The 19165-nt window shown below is 45.1% G+C and overlaps 1 protein-coding gene across 1 annotated transcript; it reads left to right on the top strand.

Moving 5' to 3' along the window:
* Positions 1-2445: 2445 nt before the first annotated feature.
* Positions 2446-17799, top strand: REST (RE1 silencing transcription factor). The gene is made up of 4 exons (XM_085222635.1): positions 2446-2598; positions 3341-4251; positions 7827-7910; positions 12325-17799. Exons 2-4 carry the CDS (start codon positions 3351-3353, stop codon positions 14019-14021), a joined length of 2682 nt encoding a protein of 893 aa, XP_085078761.1. The 5' UTR covers positions 2446-2598; positions 3341-3350; the 3' UTR covers positions 14022-17799.
* Positions 17800-19165: the final 1366 nt, after the last annotated feature.

Here is a 19165-nt window from a genome sequence, read left to right as displayed (position 1 = left end):
GGGCTGGAAACTGGCCCACAGCGACCTTTGCACACAAGGCGTTTTATAAGTAGCCACTGAGACAAAACAAAAAAGAAATGGTCCCATCAGAGCACATTATTGTGTATGTATATGTGATGCCCTGAAAAGATTGTGTTTTTTAAGAAAGTGTTGGGAATGTGCATTTTCCCGGTGGCAAAACAACAAACATTTAAGTTGTTTTAGAACACAGCAAACATAAGCACATTTTTAGAACATTAACATTAAGAGATACAGCAAATTGGTGCACTTGCAGAGTACCAAAGTTGTGAAATCTGGTCAGACAGGTTTCCTAAAAGATTAAGAGATCTCTGTGTAAGTGAACATTAAGGTACTATTAAGATAACATTAACAGCGATGTTTCCAGGGATTTGGTCATTAAAAACAAAACAGAGGTAAACCAGACCATGCAAAAAAGCCCTTCCATATAAACAAACCAATCCATAGCAAATGGAAAGAACTTAAAGGTTACCTATGTAAAAACCGGTTGTGAAATTATCCACAATGGAAAAAAAAAGTTTTATTGGGAATCTCAAATAATTTAAAATTCTTTAACTGTTACAAATGTTACAAAAATAAGTGTTCTTATTTTTGTAACTGATGGATGTGAATGTTGAAGTATGTTTTCTATTACAAACCCAGTTCCAACTCCCTGCTCCCCAGCTCATCCAGAATGGAAACAATCCATCTTATAGTTAAACGTTTCTTGTTTTGGCAGAAGTTTTTATTTACTATTGCATTATTTTTTTTTCTGCAGACATTACAACCTTTGATGTGGCTCATTTCTTTCAGAGTACATGTTCGCTGTAGAATTATCTACATTCAAGCCGCCTGAAAGGATTCCAACCACAAAATGCTTGCTGCGGCCACTTCCGTGCGCTGCTACAATTTCTTAGGGTGCACATGTGGGATTTTTGGAAAGCGCTGGGAGAACTGACAGTACTTGAGTGCTGGAGCCGCTAACGGGTTGTGTAACTTGAGTTTTAGCCTATAAATCTGATGCGGCAGCCACTAGAGTTAAGGGGGCTTGTGAATGGCTCAGGCTTGACTTAGGGGTGATACTCAACTTAGAGCTCAAAGAGCTTTTCACCGGGGAACAAATCTTTTGTGTTGATAAGGAGAGCATTGACCAAAGAACTATAGGTGAATAAGGAAGAGGGACAGATAGCAGTAACGCACTAGAAAGAGAGACTAAATCTGCTGAAAGAGGAGATGACAGGCACAGCCTGTATTAACAACAGCGTAAATTTCATCCAAACATTCCAAATGAAAGCAAGAGAAACCATTTGAAAGCCGGGAAGCTGGAGAAAGACACTCAGAAGGACACAAGTTTAAGATTTCAGAGTAATTTCCTTCAAGTAAATCCACAACATTTACTACATCACATGCTTCTTTGGGGTTAGGGTGAAGAGAACAACAGGCAGGCACTGATGGAAGTTGGTAGGGTGAGCTTGCCTTTAGGAACCAGGCACACATAAGTATAGGTATGGCCATTCAAGAAGATTTGCAAGAACAGCTGGCATTTCTGTAAGTGCTAATGAGCGATATCCATTTTTGTACTTTCCTGAAGAAAGTGCTACAGTTCTTCACCAAACACTGGAAAACAATCCACAGAAGTGGGTTGTGGCTAAAGCAGACATTTTAAACTGAGGCATAACAGTGTGTAAATGCTGTATGTATACTGGCTAGGAGAGTAGAAATGTGCACTGTGTGCAAAGAGGAGAAGGAATGTCTCATCAGCTTGCACTTCTGCATTCTGCTGAGAGAAGATGAAACGCAGTGCTGCTTGAATCGTAGAATCATGAAGGCTGGAAAAGACATCTAAGATCATCCGGTCCAAGCCCAACCCCAACCCATCTCCACCATGCCCACTGACATCGCTCAGTGCCACATCTCCACGGTTCTCGAACACCCTCAGGGACGGTGACTGCACCACCTCCCCGGGCAGCCTGTGCCACTGCATCACCACTGAGAAGAGATGTTTCCTAATATCCAACCTGAACCTCCTCTGGTGCAACTTGAGGCCATCCCTTCTTATCCTACTGCTGCTACCCGGGAGAAGAGGCCGCCCCCTTCCACACCACATCTTTTTGGACAGTTGTGGAGAGCCGGAAGGTCAAGAACCGTGGAGATGTGACTTCGAAGGACGTGTTCAGTGGGCACGGCGAGGATGGGCTGGGAATTGGACCGGATGATCTGAGAGGTCTTTTTCAGCCTTTAAGACGCTGCGTTTCTACGAGAAGCGCTCGGACGGAGTCGCCCAGCGGCTCCCCTCAGACGACGGGCCGCACGCAGGTCACCCTCCAGCCGCACGGAGGCCCGGCTGGCCAGGCGCAGGGCGGCCCCGCCGAGCTTCCGCCCTCCCCCGCCCCCGCGCCCCCCCGCGGCCGGGCGCGGTGCCGGTGTCGGGGCGGTGCCGGTGTCGGGGCGGGGCCGGCGGCGCCGGTGGGGGCGGGCGGGGCGGGGCGGTGCCGCCGCTGCGCGCTGTGTGCTGGAATGCGCGGCGCCTCCCGCCCGCAGCGCCGCCTCCCCGCTCCGCGTCCCGCAGCAGCCCCGCGGCCGGCCGGCCTCGAGCCGCCGGTGAGTGCGGCGGGACCCGAGCCCGGGCTCGGGGGAGGAGGCGGAGGAGGCGGGAGGGAGCCAGGCAGGGCGACGGGCGCTGTCCAGGGCTGATCGGCGGCCGCGCGGCGGGGGGGGGCCGGGCCCGGCCGGGCCGCGGGGGGATCAGCACCACGGCTAAGGGGCCGCGTCGGCCGCCCGCGCCGCGCTCGCAGCGGGGCCGTTGCCCGCGCTCCGCCGCCGGAAGACGTTTCGGCCGGGCCGCCGCGGGCCCGAACGGAGGGCCCCGGGCGGCGCTCGTCCTCCGGCCGCCGGGCGACGGGCGGGAGCGGCCGCCGTGACCTTGCCGGAGACGCGGAGCCGCCCCCGCGCCGGGGAGCGGGAAGCGGGGCCGTCTCCTCCGTCCCGGTCCCCTCGGGGCGGCCGTGCCCGGACGGGCCCCGCGGCGGCGGCGGGGAGGGCCGCTTTGTGTGGGCAGGCAGAAAATGGCCGCATGCCTGGCTGCGAGGGAGGGAGGGGAGGAGGGAGGGCTGCGGGGGCACGGCCCGGCTCCCCCGGCCGCCTCCCGGGGCGGATGCGGGCCGGGTCGGGCCGCGCGGGGCCGGCGGCGTTTCGTCGGAGGCCGCGGCTCCCCCGGCCGCCATGGCGGGGCTCGGCCCGGAGCCGCGCTCGGGCCGCGCTTCCTCCGCGGGCGGTGTTGCCAAGAGGAGGCCTTCCCGCAGCGAGGCTGCTCACAGGTGTGCTTTTTTTCCCCTCTCGACAGAACCGCTGCTATGGCGACTCAAGTGCTGGGACAGTCCGGTGGGAACGGCCTCTTTCCCGGCGGCGCCAACATTGGCATGGCGTTGTCCAACGACATGTATGACTTGCACGACCTTTCCAAAGCCGAGTTGGCGGCCCCACAGCTGATCATGTTGGCCAACGTGGCCCTGACGGGAGAGGTGAATGGCAACTGCTGCGATTACCTGGTGGGAGAGGAGAGGCAGATGGCCGAGCTGACCACGGTGGGCGACAGCAACTTCTCAGACAGCGATGCGGAGGGCGTGGAGGATAGCCGTGCTGCAGAGAGCGACTGTGGCGCCTCGGAAAACGTGGAATTGAGCTCTCTGGAAGCACCCGGTGTGGAAACCCAAGGCCCGGACGCTTGTCCTCCACCAGAGACTCCCAGCACGGACAAAGACGTCCCGTTGGAAGCTCCGGGCACTCCGGAAAGCTCCGAGGACAAGTGTAAGAGCCTCAAGAACAAACCGTTCCGCTGCAAGCCCTGCCATTACGAGGCTGAGTCAGAAGAGGAATTTGTGCACCACATCAGAGTTCACAGTGCTAAGAAGTTTTTCGTGGAAGAAAATGCAGAGAAACAAGTGCAGATCAAGGAGTCCGATTCCTACAGCACAGAAGAGGTGGACTTCTCCAAGGGTCCGATCCGCTGTGATCGCTGTGGCTATAACACTAACAGATATGATCACTACCTGGCTCACCTGAAGCACCACAACAAAGCGGGAGAAAACGAGAGAGTGTATAAGTGTACCATATGCACTTACACCACCGTCAGTGAGTATCACTGGAAGAAACACCTGAGAAACCATTTTCCCAGGAAAGTATACACCTGCTCGCAGTGCTCCTATTTTTCAGACAGGAAAAACAACTATATTCAGCATATTAGAACTCACACGGGTAAGTCTTTAGTTTCTTTTGAATTAAGTATAGTAACGGTAGAGGGAAACTGAATGAATGAAGCGAAAGATGATTTTTCTGTTTGCAGAGTTTGTTCCACCCTGATAAGGCCCACTGCTGTTGTATGTAGTGCTGTGAGGTTGTATCATGAGTTTGCTTTGAGCTCCAGTCTGCAAGCTCTAGAGGATGGAGAAAATCTCTCATTTCAGGGGCCTGAGAAAAGAACATCTTGTTTAGGGACTTGAAACTTTTTTTTTTTTTAAGAGAGCATGACAAAAGTGGGCATGTGATGGTTGTCAAGGTATGCAATGTGGAATCCTGGTGTAGCCGCTTCACAGCAGGAGTCCATACTACATTTGTTGGCCTGTAGGGAGCCCCTGGGAGAGATTCCGTCCCGATTTCCTGCCCTCTTCTCCCATCCACCAGTTTGCAATCTTGAGAAGCGTGGGGCTCCTTTCTGCTCTGGTTTATACCAGATGAGCCCATGTGCCAACAGAACTTTGGGTTGCGCAGCATCTCTGTGAGCTGCAGCTAGTTGGGAAATACTATGCTGAGGTTCCTCCTTGGAAGGAACGAGTTCTCCTTAGAGGTTGCTTCCCACTGCTGACATCCACTCTGCTGACACAGGTCAGAAGTGCCATGTTCTGGTGTCTGCTGTGATGGATCTGGAGGATATGCTCTGGTTTTCAGTGTGTTAATGCTCCTTAACAGTAGCCATGTGGTGTTGTTTAGAGGATAGCATTGTTTAAAATTGCTCTTGACTCAACCTGTATGCAGGTTCTTGTAAGAGATGCTGGGCAAATGGTTTTTCCTTGTATGTATTGTGGGAAGTGGTGAGAAAGAAAGCAGGCAGAAATGAAGAAAGAGCAGGAGAAAGCTAAACAAACCCTCCCAGGAATTCATGGCCAAGCATGAGTCCATGCCGCGGTGCCTTACATCTGTCTTGGCTTCCCATTCTCCTGTTAGCCTGATGTTGAGTGCTGAACTCTGACCTCAGAAAGCTCTCAGAGAGCTTTGCAGAAACTCACTTGGAGCAAGTTTGAGGGAACACTATTCAAACTCTTCACAAGCTCTGAGAGTGGCAATCTGAGATGATCATTCACTGTAGGACTCGCTTCCCAGTGTCACAGCCCTGGCAGAGGGCAGAGCTCTTTGCATTGGCAGTTGCTAAGCTCTGAGCTGATGAGTACACTCAAGACTGGTGTATTACTTAATGATATTTAAAAACAACAACAACAAAAAAGGCAAGTAAAACTATGTAGATGTTATCCCGTTCCTCTTTTCTCCTTTAAATTAGGTTTTTGGTTCTTTGGTTTGTCATGTCTTCTCATTGTTTCAACTAAGCTGAGCTGAATGATGATTTCAGCACTTTTTGGTTTGCTCTGGTGCTTGCTTTCTCTGCTCGGTCGTCTTAGCAGCTGGCAAATAGGGATCTTCCAGCCGATTCTTTCTTGATTAAAAAGCTCTCAAATATGTGGATTCGTTTTGGAACGTGCCTCGTTTCCAATAATATAGGTTTTGTCCCCGAGTGTTTAAAGCTAAAGAGGAAGCTAAAGAAGAAAGAATGAGCTACTGGCAAGTATGCTGATCCACCAGCCTCAGCACTTCTGCTGGCACTACTGTGTAATTGATCGCATTGCAGACTGTTAACATAACAGCACTGACTGTAATGAAAACTGTCTAAATAATACGAGTGTCTTTGTGTTATAGTTTTAAAGGAGAAAACATAATAAAAATACCTATTGGAAAGGAGACAGATGATGAATTCAGGTTGTGGAGATAAGGAAGCTGGAGTTGTTTTTAACTTGATGTTCCTGATTGTTGCACCTGACTTACTCTGTGTGGGAAGAAGCCTCTTTGCAGATAAATATCTTTTAGTGCATTTGAATCGGTTGTCTGAACACCGACTCTGCTCTGCTGCTGCAGGAAAGTGGTTTTTCTCCCCTCTATCTGGGACTTGTTGATGCTACTCACTAAAATGGCAGTAAAATGCTCCTTTCTTGTTTCCCAAGTTTGTTTTCTGGGGGTGGTGAGTTAAATTGACTTACTGAGAACTCCCACAAATCCCAGACCTTTTTCTCTGAGTGTCTTCTGGAGAGGCTTTTTTTGGTGGCTTGTTTGCACGTAATGAGCTTGCAAAATGACAGTAAGTCCTTTGGCAAATAGCTCTGTAAAGCAGCCCTTACACAATGTAGCCACGTGTTTAATTTTCAAGTGGTGATAGCATACATCTTATAATAGTTACATTCATCACGTTCATCTAGTATATTTTGCTCATGTGTTCTATAGAAAATATAACGTCTTTGCCACGTTGTTGAAGTTACAGATAAGTTGTAAGATGTGAAATGTGAGGTACTGGGAATAGCACACGACTGTGTATTCCAGGACCTTTGGCCACGATTTGTAGTCACTGAAAAAAACAGCCGTTTCTTTATGACAAAGCCCTACCCCTCCCTGGGACATGACTTAATCTGAACTGGAAAGGAGGGGGCAGGCTCTGGTTGTTAGGGTGATTTTTACATTTAAGCGCTGATCTAATCAAGAGTGCTAATCTGAACGATGTGATGGCAGGAAGAAATAGGCGATTTGCGTGCATTACAAAGGTCTCTCCTCCAGGCAGCTGGAGGTCTCTGCCGCTGCAGGTAGAATTGTCCACAGGCTGTATACGGATGAGTCTCGGTGAAGAGCGCGTTGGCTGTGTGCTTTGTCTAGTGCAGGAAAACGCAGTGATATACTTCTGATCTAGTCTGGAATAAATAGCAAGTGAGGATTTGCTTTTCCCTTCCAAACTTCACTACGTCCCTGCTCCGAAGTAGAACGTGTTGTTCCAGCTTGCAGCGGGGACGAGGCATTCTCTATCTCCCAGATGCATTAGAAGTTTGAGGCAAAAACCAACCAAACAAACCAAAACCTAGTGCTTTTATCTGCATCTTCCTCCCAGATTCTAAAATTGACCGCCCTTTCTTTGGGCTTGCCTTTGCTTGAAAAGAAATTACTGATGCTTACACAAACTGTCTCTTGTGAAGACAAAATTTGTGGCAGGTTAATTTCCATTAGTTCTCCAGAAACAATGACTGCAGGTGAAGGGAACTGCAGGTTTGAGAGTCTTCAAAATGTTGCTGCTATTCTTAAGCTATTGCTGGTAGCACAGTTTCACTGAGCCAGGTGTTGCGGTTTTCCACATCCCAGGCTTAAACATAGAGGTGAGGGGAAGCAAAAACCTGGCTTCTTGGGTCGTCACAGTGCTGGCAGAAAGTATGTAGGAAAATGAGCTCTAGTAGCTTAGGATTTCTATAGGGGTAGCAGTTCCAGTCACCTTTTGCCGAAGAGCCGTTTGACTTCAGGTGGATGTGGGGTTGTGCCTTTCATATTCTGTCCCTTTGCTACTCTGAACGTGATTCATACTGGTTCACCTGAGGCATATGCTTCTCACCATGGCCCTGTTCTGAGAGAGAATATGTTTTCAGATACAGCTTGGGGTTCAGTGACGGCCTGGTGGGTATGGCTCAGGAACCAAGGATGGGAGTCATGTGTGTTTCAGTAATTAATTTGGTGTTTTATTTTGTTTTTTGCAGGAGAGCGACCCTATCAGTGTGCTATGTGTCCCTATTCCAGCTCTCAGAAGACACATTTAACCAGGCACATGCGCACCCATTCAGGTTGGTAAGCAGCAGCAGCATGACTCAGAAAAGGGGGTGGTTCTGTGTGACATGAAGTTGTCATCTCATCTAGCGTGACCTGAGCTTTAGCTGCCTTTCTCTTTTTTAACAGCTAAGGTTGTTCCTACCTGCTAAAGAAATATGTCATTAATAAAAGCAATGACAGGGGAGAGTATGTCTGCTTTTTCTTCGCTATCCAGGATGTATTCTGAGATTTGTAGGACCGCTGTAGTAGTTTTGCAGTAAATCCAACATTGTGATAATATATGATCAGGCTTTTGTTTTCTGTCTGCTGTCACAGATCAGTTCAAATCAAGTAAGCTGAAAAAGGTATGAACCTCCGAGAATCTCCCCTTGTGATGTCTGTGGTTTCATTTCATCCAGCAGGATGATAAATGAACATCTGAGGAACTTATATTTTGCTTAGTGTTACAGAAGGATACAAAGTAGTGCCTGATTCTGGCAAGGAGGCACTGAGGAGGAATAAACAAACTTAGTGATTCGATCTTGTGGTACTAAAAGCCAAATTAGCAATTTTCACTAGCCTTTATATTCTGTAATTGGTCATAAAGCTGTGATGTTAAAAACTCCCTTCTTTCCATTGCTCTTTATCTCCTGTTGGTCTTATTTTTAAATTAAATAATGGCATTCTTATGAGCTTTTACTCCCATAATAATGCTAGACACAAGCACAGCTGTGCTTTGTGACCCTTAATGGGGGTGGATCCTTACATGGATCTCAGCTCATGCTCTTGGTTTGCTAATATATGAATTGATCAGACCTAGGTGAAGTTCTAATCCTATGAAACCGTAATGAAAGCATCCTGAACAATAGCTGAGACAAGAAGGCAGTTTTAATTGTTTTGTGATGAGGGTTTGGACCCATTAAAAATAGGCAGCTTTAAAAGGACCTGCTATTATTTTAGTTTGAGACTTTTTCAATTGAAACATTCTGCTTTCAGAAACAAAAAACATTTTTGACTGCACATCTGTGCTAAATATGAATTTGTAAATGGTTTGGTCAGCACTGTGCCTGGAAATTTTTTCATAATCTTTTTCTTCTCTTATCTGTGCAAATTGGAAGGAGGTGAACAGTGGGATTTGCCTGTGGTCATTGACTTCAAGGTCTGGGAAGGAGGGCGTGAACTGTGCTGACAGAAGTGGGATTGCGCATGGGACTCTTGCTGTCATATGATCATAGAATGGCTTAGGTTGGAAGGGACATTAAGCATGATGTAGTTCCAACTCCCTGCAATGTGCAGGGCTGCCCTTGACTAGATTAGGCTGCCCAGGGCCCCATGCAACTTGACCTTGAATGCCTCCAGGAATGGGGCGTCCACAGCTTCCCTGGGCAGCATGTGCCAGGGCCTTGCTGCTCTCAGAGTAAAGAATTTTTTCCTAACATCAGACCTAAATTGCCCCTCTCTTAGTTGAAATGTCACTGTCAGACCGTGTAAAAAGTCAGTTCTCCTCTTGCTTATGAGCTCCCTTTGAGTACTGGAAGACTGCAATTAGGTTTCTGCAGTCTCCTCTTCTCCAGACTGAACAAGCTCAGCTCCCTCAGCCTTTGTTTGGAGAGGTGCTCCAGCTCTCTGAGCATCTCTGTGGCCCTCCTCTGAACCTGCCCACAAATTTCTTGTGCTGGGGGCCCCAGGCCTGGATGCGGGGCTGCAGGTGAGGCCTCATGAGAACAGAGGAGGACAATCCCATCCCTCATCCTGCTGGCCACCCCTCTTGATGCACCTCAGGATATAGTTGGCTTTCTGGGCTGCAAGCGCACACTGCTAGCTCATGTTCATTCATCAGTACCCCCAAATCTTTCTGGGCAGGATTCTTCTCAAATAAATTCTTCTCCCAGTCTGTACACATACGTGGGATTTCCCTGACCCAAGTACTTGGCCTTGTTGAACCCTCATTAGGTTATTGTGGGCCCACTTTTCAAGTCTGTACTTGTCTATCTGGATGGACCTATCCTAGGGGACACTAGTCATGTCCAACCTCCACCTGGACATCGAGCCGTTTACCACAACCCTCTGACTCTGACCATCCAACCAATTATTATCCATCTAATAGTCCAGTCTTTAAATCCATATCTCTCAAATTTAGAGATAGTGATGTGGTGCAGGACCACATCAAAGGACTTGCACAGGTCCAGGTAGACTATATCAGTTGGCCTTCCTTTGTCCACGGACTCTGTCAGACCATCACAAAAGGTCGCCAGATTGGTTAGGCACAATCTGCCCCTGGTGAAGCTGTGTGGGCTGTCTTGGATCACCTGCTCATGTCTCATGTGCCTTAACGTCTCTTTCAGGAGGATCAGAATGATCTTCCTGTGCACAAAAGTGGGGCTCACTGGCTTGTAGTTACTCTAGTCTTCCTTTCTCCCTTTCTTAAAAATGGGAGTGTTGTTTTTCTTTTTTCCAATCACTGGGACTTTGCCTGAGAGCTGTGACTTTTTATACATGATGGAGAGTGGTTTGGCAACCATATCAGCCAGTTCCTTGAGAACCAAGGGATGTACGTCATCTGGCCCCATAGATTTGTACAGATTCAGCCTCATGAAGTGGTCTCAGACTTAGTCTGCTTTTACACTTGCAGAGATTTTGCTTCCTCTTACCTCCATCTAGAGGTTCAGGGACATGAGAAGTGTAGAAAGCCTGACTGCCAGTGAAGACTGAGGCAAAAAACTCGTTGAGTACCTCAGTCTTCTCCATGTCTGCTGAAGCCAGTTCTCCCTTCTCATTTATCAGAGGGAGTACACTCTCCTTTGCCTGTCTTTTCTGCCCAATGTATCAAAATAAACCATTTTTGTTATTTTTCACATCCTCTGACAAGTTCTGTCCCATCTGCGCCTTGGCTTTCCTGCTTTTGTGATCCCATTTCTATATGTCCAAATGGCATTTCTGTATTCTTCTTAGGGCACCCATCCCTGCTTCCACTGTGCGTACTTTTCCTTCTCATCCCTCAGCCTGACTAGCAGGCCTTGCTCGGCCATGCTGGTTTCCTGCCTCCTCTGCTTGATCTCTTAAGCTGGGGGATGGAGAGCTCTTATCCTCTCAGAAGGATGTTCTTAAAGTGCTGCCAGCTCTGTTCAATTGGTCTGTCCCTAAGGACAGTTTCCTAGTAGATCAGGGGATATAATCTAACAATTCCTTAAACAGCCTGAAGTTTGCACTCCTGAAGTTCAGGATTCTGACTCTTCTCTTTGCCAAGCCTATGTTCCTCAAAATAGTGAACTTGACCAGAGCGTGGTTGCTACAGCTCAGGCTGCCTCCGATCTTAACCTCTTTAATGATCCGCAGTGCCCTGGTGTTTTATTAACAGCTGAAGTTAAAATAATCCTTCATTAAGTAATAAAGAGATGCTGCAAGCGAAATGAAATTTTCTAGACTCCTAAGCAGGCATCACCCACCTTCTTGCCAGAGAGGCAGCACAACCATGGACAAAAAAGGATCTGGAATGACTTTTCAATACACCTAGGAAGTGGCATGCATTAGTTTTGGAGGTAAATTTTTAAATGCTAGTTTAGATCTAAGTAGCACCCCTCAGCTGAATTTGTATAGACAAAAAAGTTCGCAAAGTATTTTTGGACTTGGGTTATTGTGCCAAAAATGTTTTTCCTCTTTGCTTTGGAGTGTAAATGGAAAGCTGATTCTGCTGCACCAGTGTGCACTAAACCTCGCATTTCAGAAACACTTGTGCATGCAGGAGTCGTTTAAAAAATGCAGCTTTCAGTAGTAGCAACACGATGTCTTCAGACCGCCTACGTATTTCTTGCCAACAGTAGCCTGCAGCCAACCCATAAATGTGACATAAATGAGACAGTGATGAACTCCACTGAACTGAACTTAAGAATGGCAGAAATCACTGAAGTGGCATATTTTTCACGTGCTTAGTCTTTTGCTAGCTCATTTTCCCTTACTTCCTTTTCAATGCAAACATGAATGAAGTATGCTAAATTTGTGTAAAGTTGGACTTATTTGAAACGTTTGTGTGAAACTTCTATTCATCAAATGTTACATTTCCGTTTTTCTACAATGCATTCAATGGACCAGTTGGGTATGGATTCCATTTGCTAATAGTACTATAGAGAGATCTCTGCGGGTATGTATGCATAGCCAGAACTTGTGACTTTGTTACTGCTTGTTTGGTTGTGGATCCCCTTCCTCCCAGTCCTTGCCCCTTCTCTTTTTTTTTCTTTTTTGTATATTGTTTTTGGTGTCTTGTGAATGTGTTTGTGATTTGTGGATTTCTTATGTTGATTGTATTTAATTTAAGAGACGCATGGATATATAAATATATATAATTTTCTTTTTGAGTTTCATATTTCTGTGCTTGTCTTAGTGCAAAGTGATTTCCTTCCCAACCCTGTGCTTAATAATCACCACAATTCCCTTCCACCCTTCCTTCTTTAGGTGAGAAGCCATTCAAATGTGATCAGTGCAGTTACGTGGCCTCAAACCAGCATGAAGTAACTCGTCATGCAAGGCAAGTTCACAATGGGCCGAAGCCTCTGACTTGCCCACACTGTGACTACAAAACAGCCGATCGCAGCAATTTCAAAAAGCACGTTGAGCTCCACGTCAATCCGCGCCAGTTTCTTTGTCCTGTTTGTGACTACGCGGCATCTAAGAAGTGTAACCTGCAGTATCACATCAAATCCAGGCATCCCGATTGTTCGGACATCACCATGGATGTTTCAAAGGTGAAGCTACGGACTAAAAAGAGCGAAGCTGACTTTTCTGAGAGCATCAGTGACAAAGTGGAGAAGGAGCAAACAAAAGGGGATTCGCCCACAAAGAAAACTGAGAAAACTGTGAAAGTGGAGAAAAAAGAGAACTTAGCAAAGGAAAAGAAGCCAACGAACAATGCTCCTGCACGCCAAGTGACGACCAGAAGTCGGAAATCGACTTCAGAAAACAAGGAGGTAGATATTAAAACTGAGAAAAATACTGAGAAACAGTGTAAAACAAAGAAGGTCAAAAGAAAGGCAGAGGCAGAAATAACTTTCTCAAAGCAAGAGCCTGCGAATGATACCATCATAATGACAAAAAAGAAAAAAAAAGTGGAAACTAAGCCCAGAGACTGTCAGGAAGCTCAGAAAAGTGATGATGTACCAGAGGCAGAACCTAAAAAGCAAAATTCCTGCCTTAAGAAAAGCAGAAAAAAGAAAGCTCTGAAAAGTAAGCACAGTAAGAAAAGCAATAGACTTGATGAGGAGAAGATGGAAGAAGAGGAGGTGGCGGACAAGTCTCATCTTACGGAAGAAGACAGATGTGTGAAACTCGACAGTCCGAGCAGCGACCAGGAGAAGGAGGAAGATCCTGCTGGTCCAGCACCGTTAGACAGTAATGTTGGTCATACTTGCAAGGGGGAGAACATCAGTGCCAAAGGAAGCTGCGTACAAGAGCCAAAACAGCTTTGTCTGTCAGCTCAGGTTGCGGACACAGAGGCTGAGCTGAAGGATCAAGAAATGCCTGCTGCAGCAGTGGAGAGCAAAGACACTATCTGTGAAAAAGAAGAGAGAAAGATGGACACGGGAGAAGACTCAGAAGAATCTTCTCATGCAGTGTCTTCTGAACAAAGTCTGGATGGACCCGTGGATGTACTACCAGATCTGGAGCCCAGGAAGGAGCCAGAGGAAATCTGCTTGGCAGAAACTGTGAGTAACCCAGACCCAATAGACCTGACTAAGACACGCATCCTAGAGACAGAGCCACCAGCAGATGCTGTGGCAGTGCCTGTGCCCCCAGAAGGGTGTATGCAGAGCCCTGGAGTAGCTCTGGCCTTATCACCTCTGGATAATGCAGCAGTGAACGAATCTCAGGAAATGGATGAGGATGAAGGCATCCACAGCCATGAAGGCAGCGACATAAGCGACAACATATCAGAAGGCAGTGATGATTCGGGGTTAAACGGTGCTCGCTCTGTACAAGAGGAAACCAGTCCGAAGGCATCACAAGGAGCTGCCAGTAGCACAGCAGTCAGGGAGAACTATGTATGCATTTTTTGTGACCGCTCATTTAAAAAGGAGGGTGAATACAGCAAGCACCTCAATCGCCACTTGGTCAATGTGTATTATCTTGAGAAGGCAACAAAAGGGCAGGAGTAGAAATAGCTGTGGTCTGGGGGCACGTGTATCTTTTGTAAGATCTTATACAGCTTATGTACAGATACTGTAGATTTTTTTTTTTTTTTAAAGCATGGTTTTCTTTAGTGTCTGCGTTGGGATTTTTTTTTTTTTTAAGCTGAAAATATTTTGGACAACTTTTCATGTAATGACCTCTTTAAATATTGGATCTCTTCATTAAAGAAGTAGGTAGGGTGTATGAGGCTGTGTCCTGTAAGTTCTGTCTGTTTATAGTTTGTTAGCTGATGCATTTGTTTTATAAGTTGAGCTTTAGGAACAAGGCTTGTAGCTACCATACACAAGTTGGATGTTTATAGAGGCACTGGCAGTTGCTTTTTCTTTTAGCAGCCAACTCCTCTTTCCCCTCTCTTCCGCTTTTGTTTTAGTTCTGCTTAACGTACCTTGATGTTCAAAGTGGTAAAAACTACTCAATGCTTTTTCTACCAGGAAGATAGCTTCTATCTCATAAAAGAGCACTTTGTAAGACAAATCGAAGTTGGCTAGCGATGAACGTAACTGTTTAAGGTAATTATAATTGTGAACATACATTTCAGATCCCCCTTAGTATGAACAGTGAGCCAAAATTTGGGGTTAGTCCTTCCAACTTTTGTTTGGAGAACCTCTGTCTTGATTAATATCTTATTAACTGTTATGTGTCATTGACTCTGTGGGGGGGAGCAAGTTTGTTATTTTTAAGTTTTTGCTTTTTTGTTGTTGTTGCTTTAAAGGCTTAAAATGTTGCACATTGTTTTGTTTATACCTATGCAGATAAATCCTTTAGGAATAGCGCTTGTGCAGTACATGTACACTTTATATATGCATGTTGGTTTCATTTGTGTAAGCTTTTCTTACTTTGAACCATTCAGATTCGTTGCTTACCATGGGCCAGTTTTCTGTGATGCTCTTTGCTGCAGATTTTTCTTCTTTTCATAGGGTATTGCTAGTTTTGCGTAGAACTATGAGCTGTTTGGCTGTGTATTTTTGAGTAGCTTTAAAATTTTATATAGTTCTTGAACAAAAGGATATCAACACAGTTCCAAAACACTATCTTATAGTTTTTTTTTTTTTCCATAGAAATGCCACTTCTGATATTTTTAGTACATATACAGAGTAATAAATTGTAATTTATAGTTTGGGATCACCAGACAGGAAAGTAATCACTGTCAGTGAAAATGGTCTGAAAATTATACAAGTCCAGGTGTTGCTTGATTTTTTTTTTTCCTCTATTTTAATTTCTATGATGGACAGCAGTCAAGCTTAAAAGCTTAAAAAAAAAAAAAATTACCATAGATGTTAGATTTTGATGAACTGTACATCTCACACACTGAACAACAAAGACAAACTAACTGGTAAGCAACAAACCTGGCATTAAAGGCTGTAGGAATTCCTGTTCCTTATTCATTCAAGTTTCATTTAATAGAATCATCCTGCTTCCTCACAGAGAGAGAATCGGTCACATAAGTGATCAGGTTACGATCTCAGGTTTATATACAAGAAATATCATACCAGGAGTTTTTAATTCTAAACGGATTTTCTTCTGGCACACACAAATGTGAGAGAGATTGCGTGCCTGCTAGTGGCAAAATGTGAACGCAATCCAAATGAGCAGGGAAAAAGCAAAAGCCTCCAGACCCATCTGTGCTGCAAAAGACTGTCTTTAGGTCCTTCTCAGGTGCAGCAATTAGGGGTGGCTTCTCATCAACTCTGCAGAAGCAACTTTGGAGGCAGGTGTTGTTTGCAGAGTGGAGCTGAGGAGCTAGTTCAGTGTGTTTTAGGTACTCACAGTGTGCGTTCTGTGAATTGGTTCTGTGAATGTAAATTTCTGGAGCAAACTTTGTTTTTTTTTCTCCCTGTCCACATGTCATCTTCTCCCCTTCCCTCAGCCCCCAAGCTAGCCTTGAATGAATAGAGAACAAAACTACATTGCTTCTCCTTTTGGGAGAGATTGGTAATAGGAGGCCAAAGATTTGAGAGGGAGGGCATCCCTCATGGAAGAAATAAATTGTATAGTGAGTTTTTGTTTGCTTAGATAGCATTCAATCCTTACCTTGGCTGTGACAATCATTGGCAACTGAAGATCAAGTTGCAACTATATTTATGCTAAATGTTAAGAAACTTAGTTGAGTTGTTTTCCTAAACAACTGGTTGTAATAGTCTTAGATGTATTTCTTTTTTTTTTTTTTTTAATGGTGTTTCTTTTATATGTAAATGTTGCCAACGTTTGTGAGTAACATGAGCAGATGCTGGAAATTCCAGTACTGTGCAGAGATATTGTAGCTCCCCTTATATCCTTGCAAAGAGCCTTTGCCATCTTGTGAGAGACTTCAAGGACTTCAGCTATGTTCAGATAAACTTGTGGACTGGCCTGATAATTATGTTTTTAAAATGGAAAATGTGGTGTACACTGACTTAAAATGTCTTTTGATGAGATAAAAACAAGGGTGTGTTTTTCTGAGGTACTGCACTGCAGATTTCTGGGAAGTGGTCAAGTTTTAATGCTTGATCTAACAAGAACTCTGTGAAGACAGCAGTGTTCCTGTTAAGCAGTGTTTCCTATCTCAAGATTAGGAGCTGAAAATAGACTACAGAAACATTAAGAAGACAGGTCTCTTCAAGACCTTTACCAGCAATGTCCTGAAATACTGTTGGTGTGTTACAGTGTTGGAATTCTCTGCTGGCTTACGTCCAAGATTTGGGAGTATGTTATGTTAAAGCAGCAAAGACGTACTGCATCGTATGTACCTAAGATGTTAGAAATTGCTAAAATTGAATATTTGTATTGGAGAATGCCGATTAGGTAAGCCACCAGAAATGATGCTTTTACTACGATGTATCTCCCTCTAAACAATGACTTCTTTGTCCTTCTCAATATTCTTAAATTATTTTGTGTCGGTTTTGCCAATAGTAGCCTAAGAACTGTAGGAGTGTTCAACCTCAGATACATGGGTTGAGGAGTTTTTAGCACAACGACAGCTCTACACTGCCAGTCCTTGGTTGAGCAACATGGCATTTGAGGTTTTCATCTCTGTGGATCTATCCACTCAAAGTAGCTGCCTTGAGAAAAGATCCAGAAGTGGATAGTTAGGCAGTCGTAATCCATTATAGTGTAATCACGGCTGGATTAGATCGTTTTAGTTGTCTTTTCCAGTCGCAATGATTCTGTGATTCTGTAGTCACTATTTCTAGGTTTTGATGATTTAGGCTGGACCTTCATTCATTGACAAAAGAAGAACGTTTAACATCTGCCAGGCCAGTTAAGATGTGGTAGCGTCACTGATTTCAACAGATTTAATATAGCTGAAAAGTATTAACCAAATTCAAGAGGTTTCTTGAATGGCAGTTGTGTAGATACATGGCATGCATATTAACAGAATCCAGATAGCTAATGGAATTGTTTCATGTGTACATACGTTTCCTCCCTCTAAAACTATCCTAGTTAACTTTTGTAAGCTGGCATGGAGTTGTGTTTATGACATTTGGTTGCACCATGTTTGATGCTTTTACAGTGCAATACTTGTATTCTCTGAATAAAACCAAAGGTAATTTTTTTTTTTTTCATGTTCTCTACTGTAGTGCATGATGGCCTTTTCTACGTTTTTAATGTAAAACAAGCCAGATCATACATCCTGTTTTCACTTAAAGTATGTTTTAAGTCTTTTGTTCAAAATGTAGTGTAAAATTAAACTAAATTGCATTATATTAACCCTTTCAAGTGTATTTTCCTAAGCATAGTTCTGATTAAATAAACTTTATTACGGAACTCGTCGCTTCTGTCTGCCTGTATGGGAGCTGTTGATCATGGCCTGAACCTCTGATTGACCACCTGAGGTGAGCAATGAGTCAGTCCTGGAAGCACAGGTGAAGGCAATTCTCCTGTGCTACTGGAAGGGGTGGAGCCTTGCTTTACCTCTCCTAGACCCCGTTTAAGAGCTGACTACCACTAGAGAAGGGTCTTTTGGAGCTTGCTCCTCTTGGAGTCTTCTCAGTGAGCCCAGGACAAGGGTAAGCTTTCCATCCATTCTTCTTTAGCGTGATAACCTATTTAGCCTAACTTTCCTGTATATTTCTAAATTATAACATCCGTATATTCATTGATTACACACTGCTATGTATTAATGGCTACAAAAAAAATGTTTTTAATTAAAGGGGCCATGTTCTGGCTTAAAGTCTTATAGATAAATGTATGTGAATTTTATGGTAAAGCAGGAGTTGTACCCAGTCCTAACTCTGGGCTGTCATGAGATGCCCTGAGAGCGTGGCATAGAGGTGGTAGGTTTGGGTACTTTTCTGCTTCTTTGCCTTTGCTGCTTGAGTTAATTATTTCAGACTGGTTCAATGGAGGAGGCCCTGGCCTTTGTACCACCAGTTTGCATTTTCACTCTTCAGAAAGGGACAAAATTAGGTGAAATATAATAGAAATTATGTAAATGGATTGCCAGTGGGAGAAACCATTTTCCCTTAAACCTGCATCCTCATCTTCAACTAGCTTCTTGTGTTGTGGCAAAAAATGGGTAAAACCTACCAGGTTGAAAATGTGCTATTTTATGCTGAGTTCTGCTTTATGCCTAATTACTTTTGTTTGTTTTTCTACAGAATTGAGTAGAGAAGAAGAAGTGCATTGCTATGTAGTACCTTGCAGGCCAGCAGCAAGACAATGCTATGACTCCTTTGGACTCAAGGCAGGTTGCTGAACCACTCCCTTGCCCACAGGTTGGTGGAAAGGGCCGTGTGAACCATTCTTAGTGTCCTTTAACACAGTCCAGGGCAGCACACTCCAATGGCTGCTGCCTGCAGCAGGGGCTGTGTTGGAGCTGAAGGGATAGAGGAATTCTGTGTCTCGTTGGGTTTCCATCACAAAGAGCTGAATGAGAGCTGGGGCAAAAAGAGGAAAGGTCATGAGCAGTCTCAGGGTGAGGAGGGGCAGGGACATGGGCAATGCCCTGGATGAGTTACCAGGCCACCAGGACCGCCTCCAGTGGTGCAGGCACAGATACCTGCAGCCTTAAATGGGAAATCAGAAGGTGAACAGCCAAGAGGTACATAGATTTCAGGAGCACAAGCTTTCAAAATAGCATATGCTTGAGTGGATAGGAAGCTGAAGCTTGAAACTTGTGGCCCATTAGGTT

This window comes from Meleagris gallopavo, chromosome 4, assembly GCF_905368555.1.
Source record: "Meleagris gallopavo chromosome 4, MGAL_WU_HG_1.1, whole genome shotgun sequence".
In the NCBI taxonomy this organism is placed as follows: Eukaryota; Metazoa; Chordata; class Aves; order Galliformes; family Phasianidae; genus Meleagris; species Meleagris gallopavo.
The sequence above is the reverse complement of the archived record's forward strand: the minus strand, read 5'-3'. Positions and strand labels throughout refer to the sequence as shown.

Excerpts from the sequence above, each read along its gene's own strand:
- REST (XM_085222635.1), top strand. The coding sequence starts at position 3,351 with ATGGCGACTCAAGTGCTGGGACAGTCCGGTGGGAACGGCCTCTTTCCC. Across the intron at positions 4,252-7,826 it reads GCATATTAGAACTCACACGG|GAGAGCGACCCTATCAGTGT; the intron begins GTAAGTCTTTAG and ends TGTTTTTTGCAG. Across the intron at positions 7,911-12,324 it reads GCACATGCGCACCCATTCAG|GTGAGAAGCCATTCAAATGT; the intron begins GTTGGTAAGCAG and ends TTCCTTCTTTAG.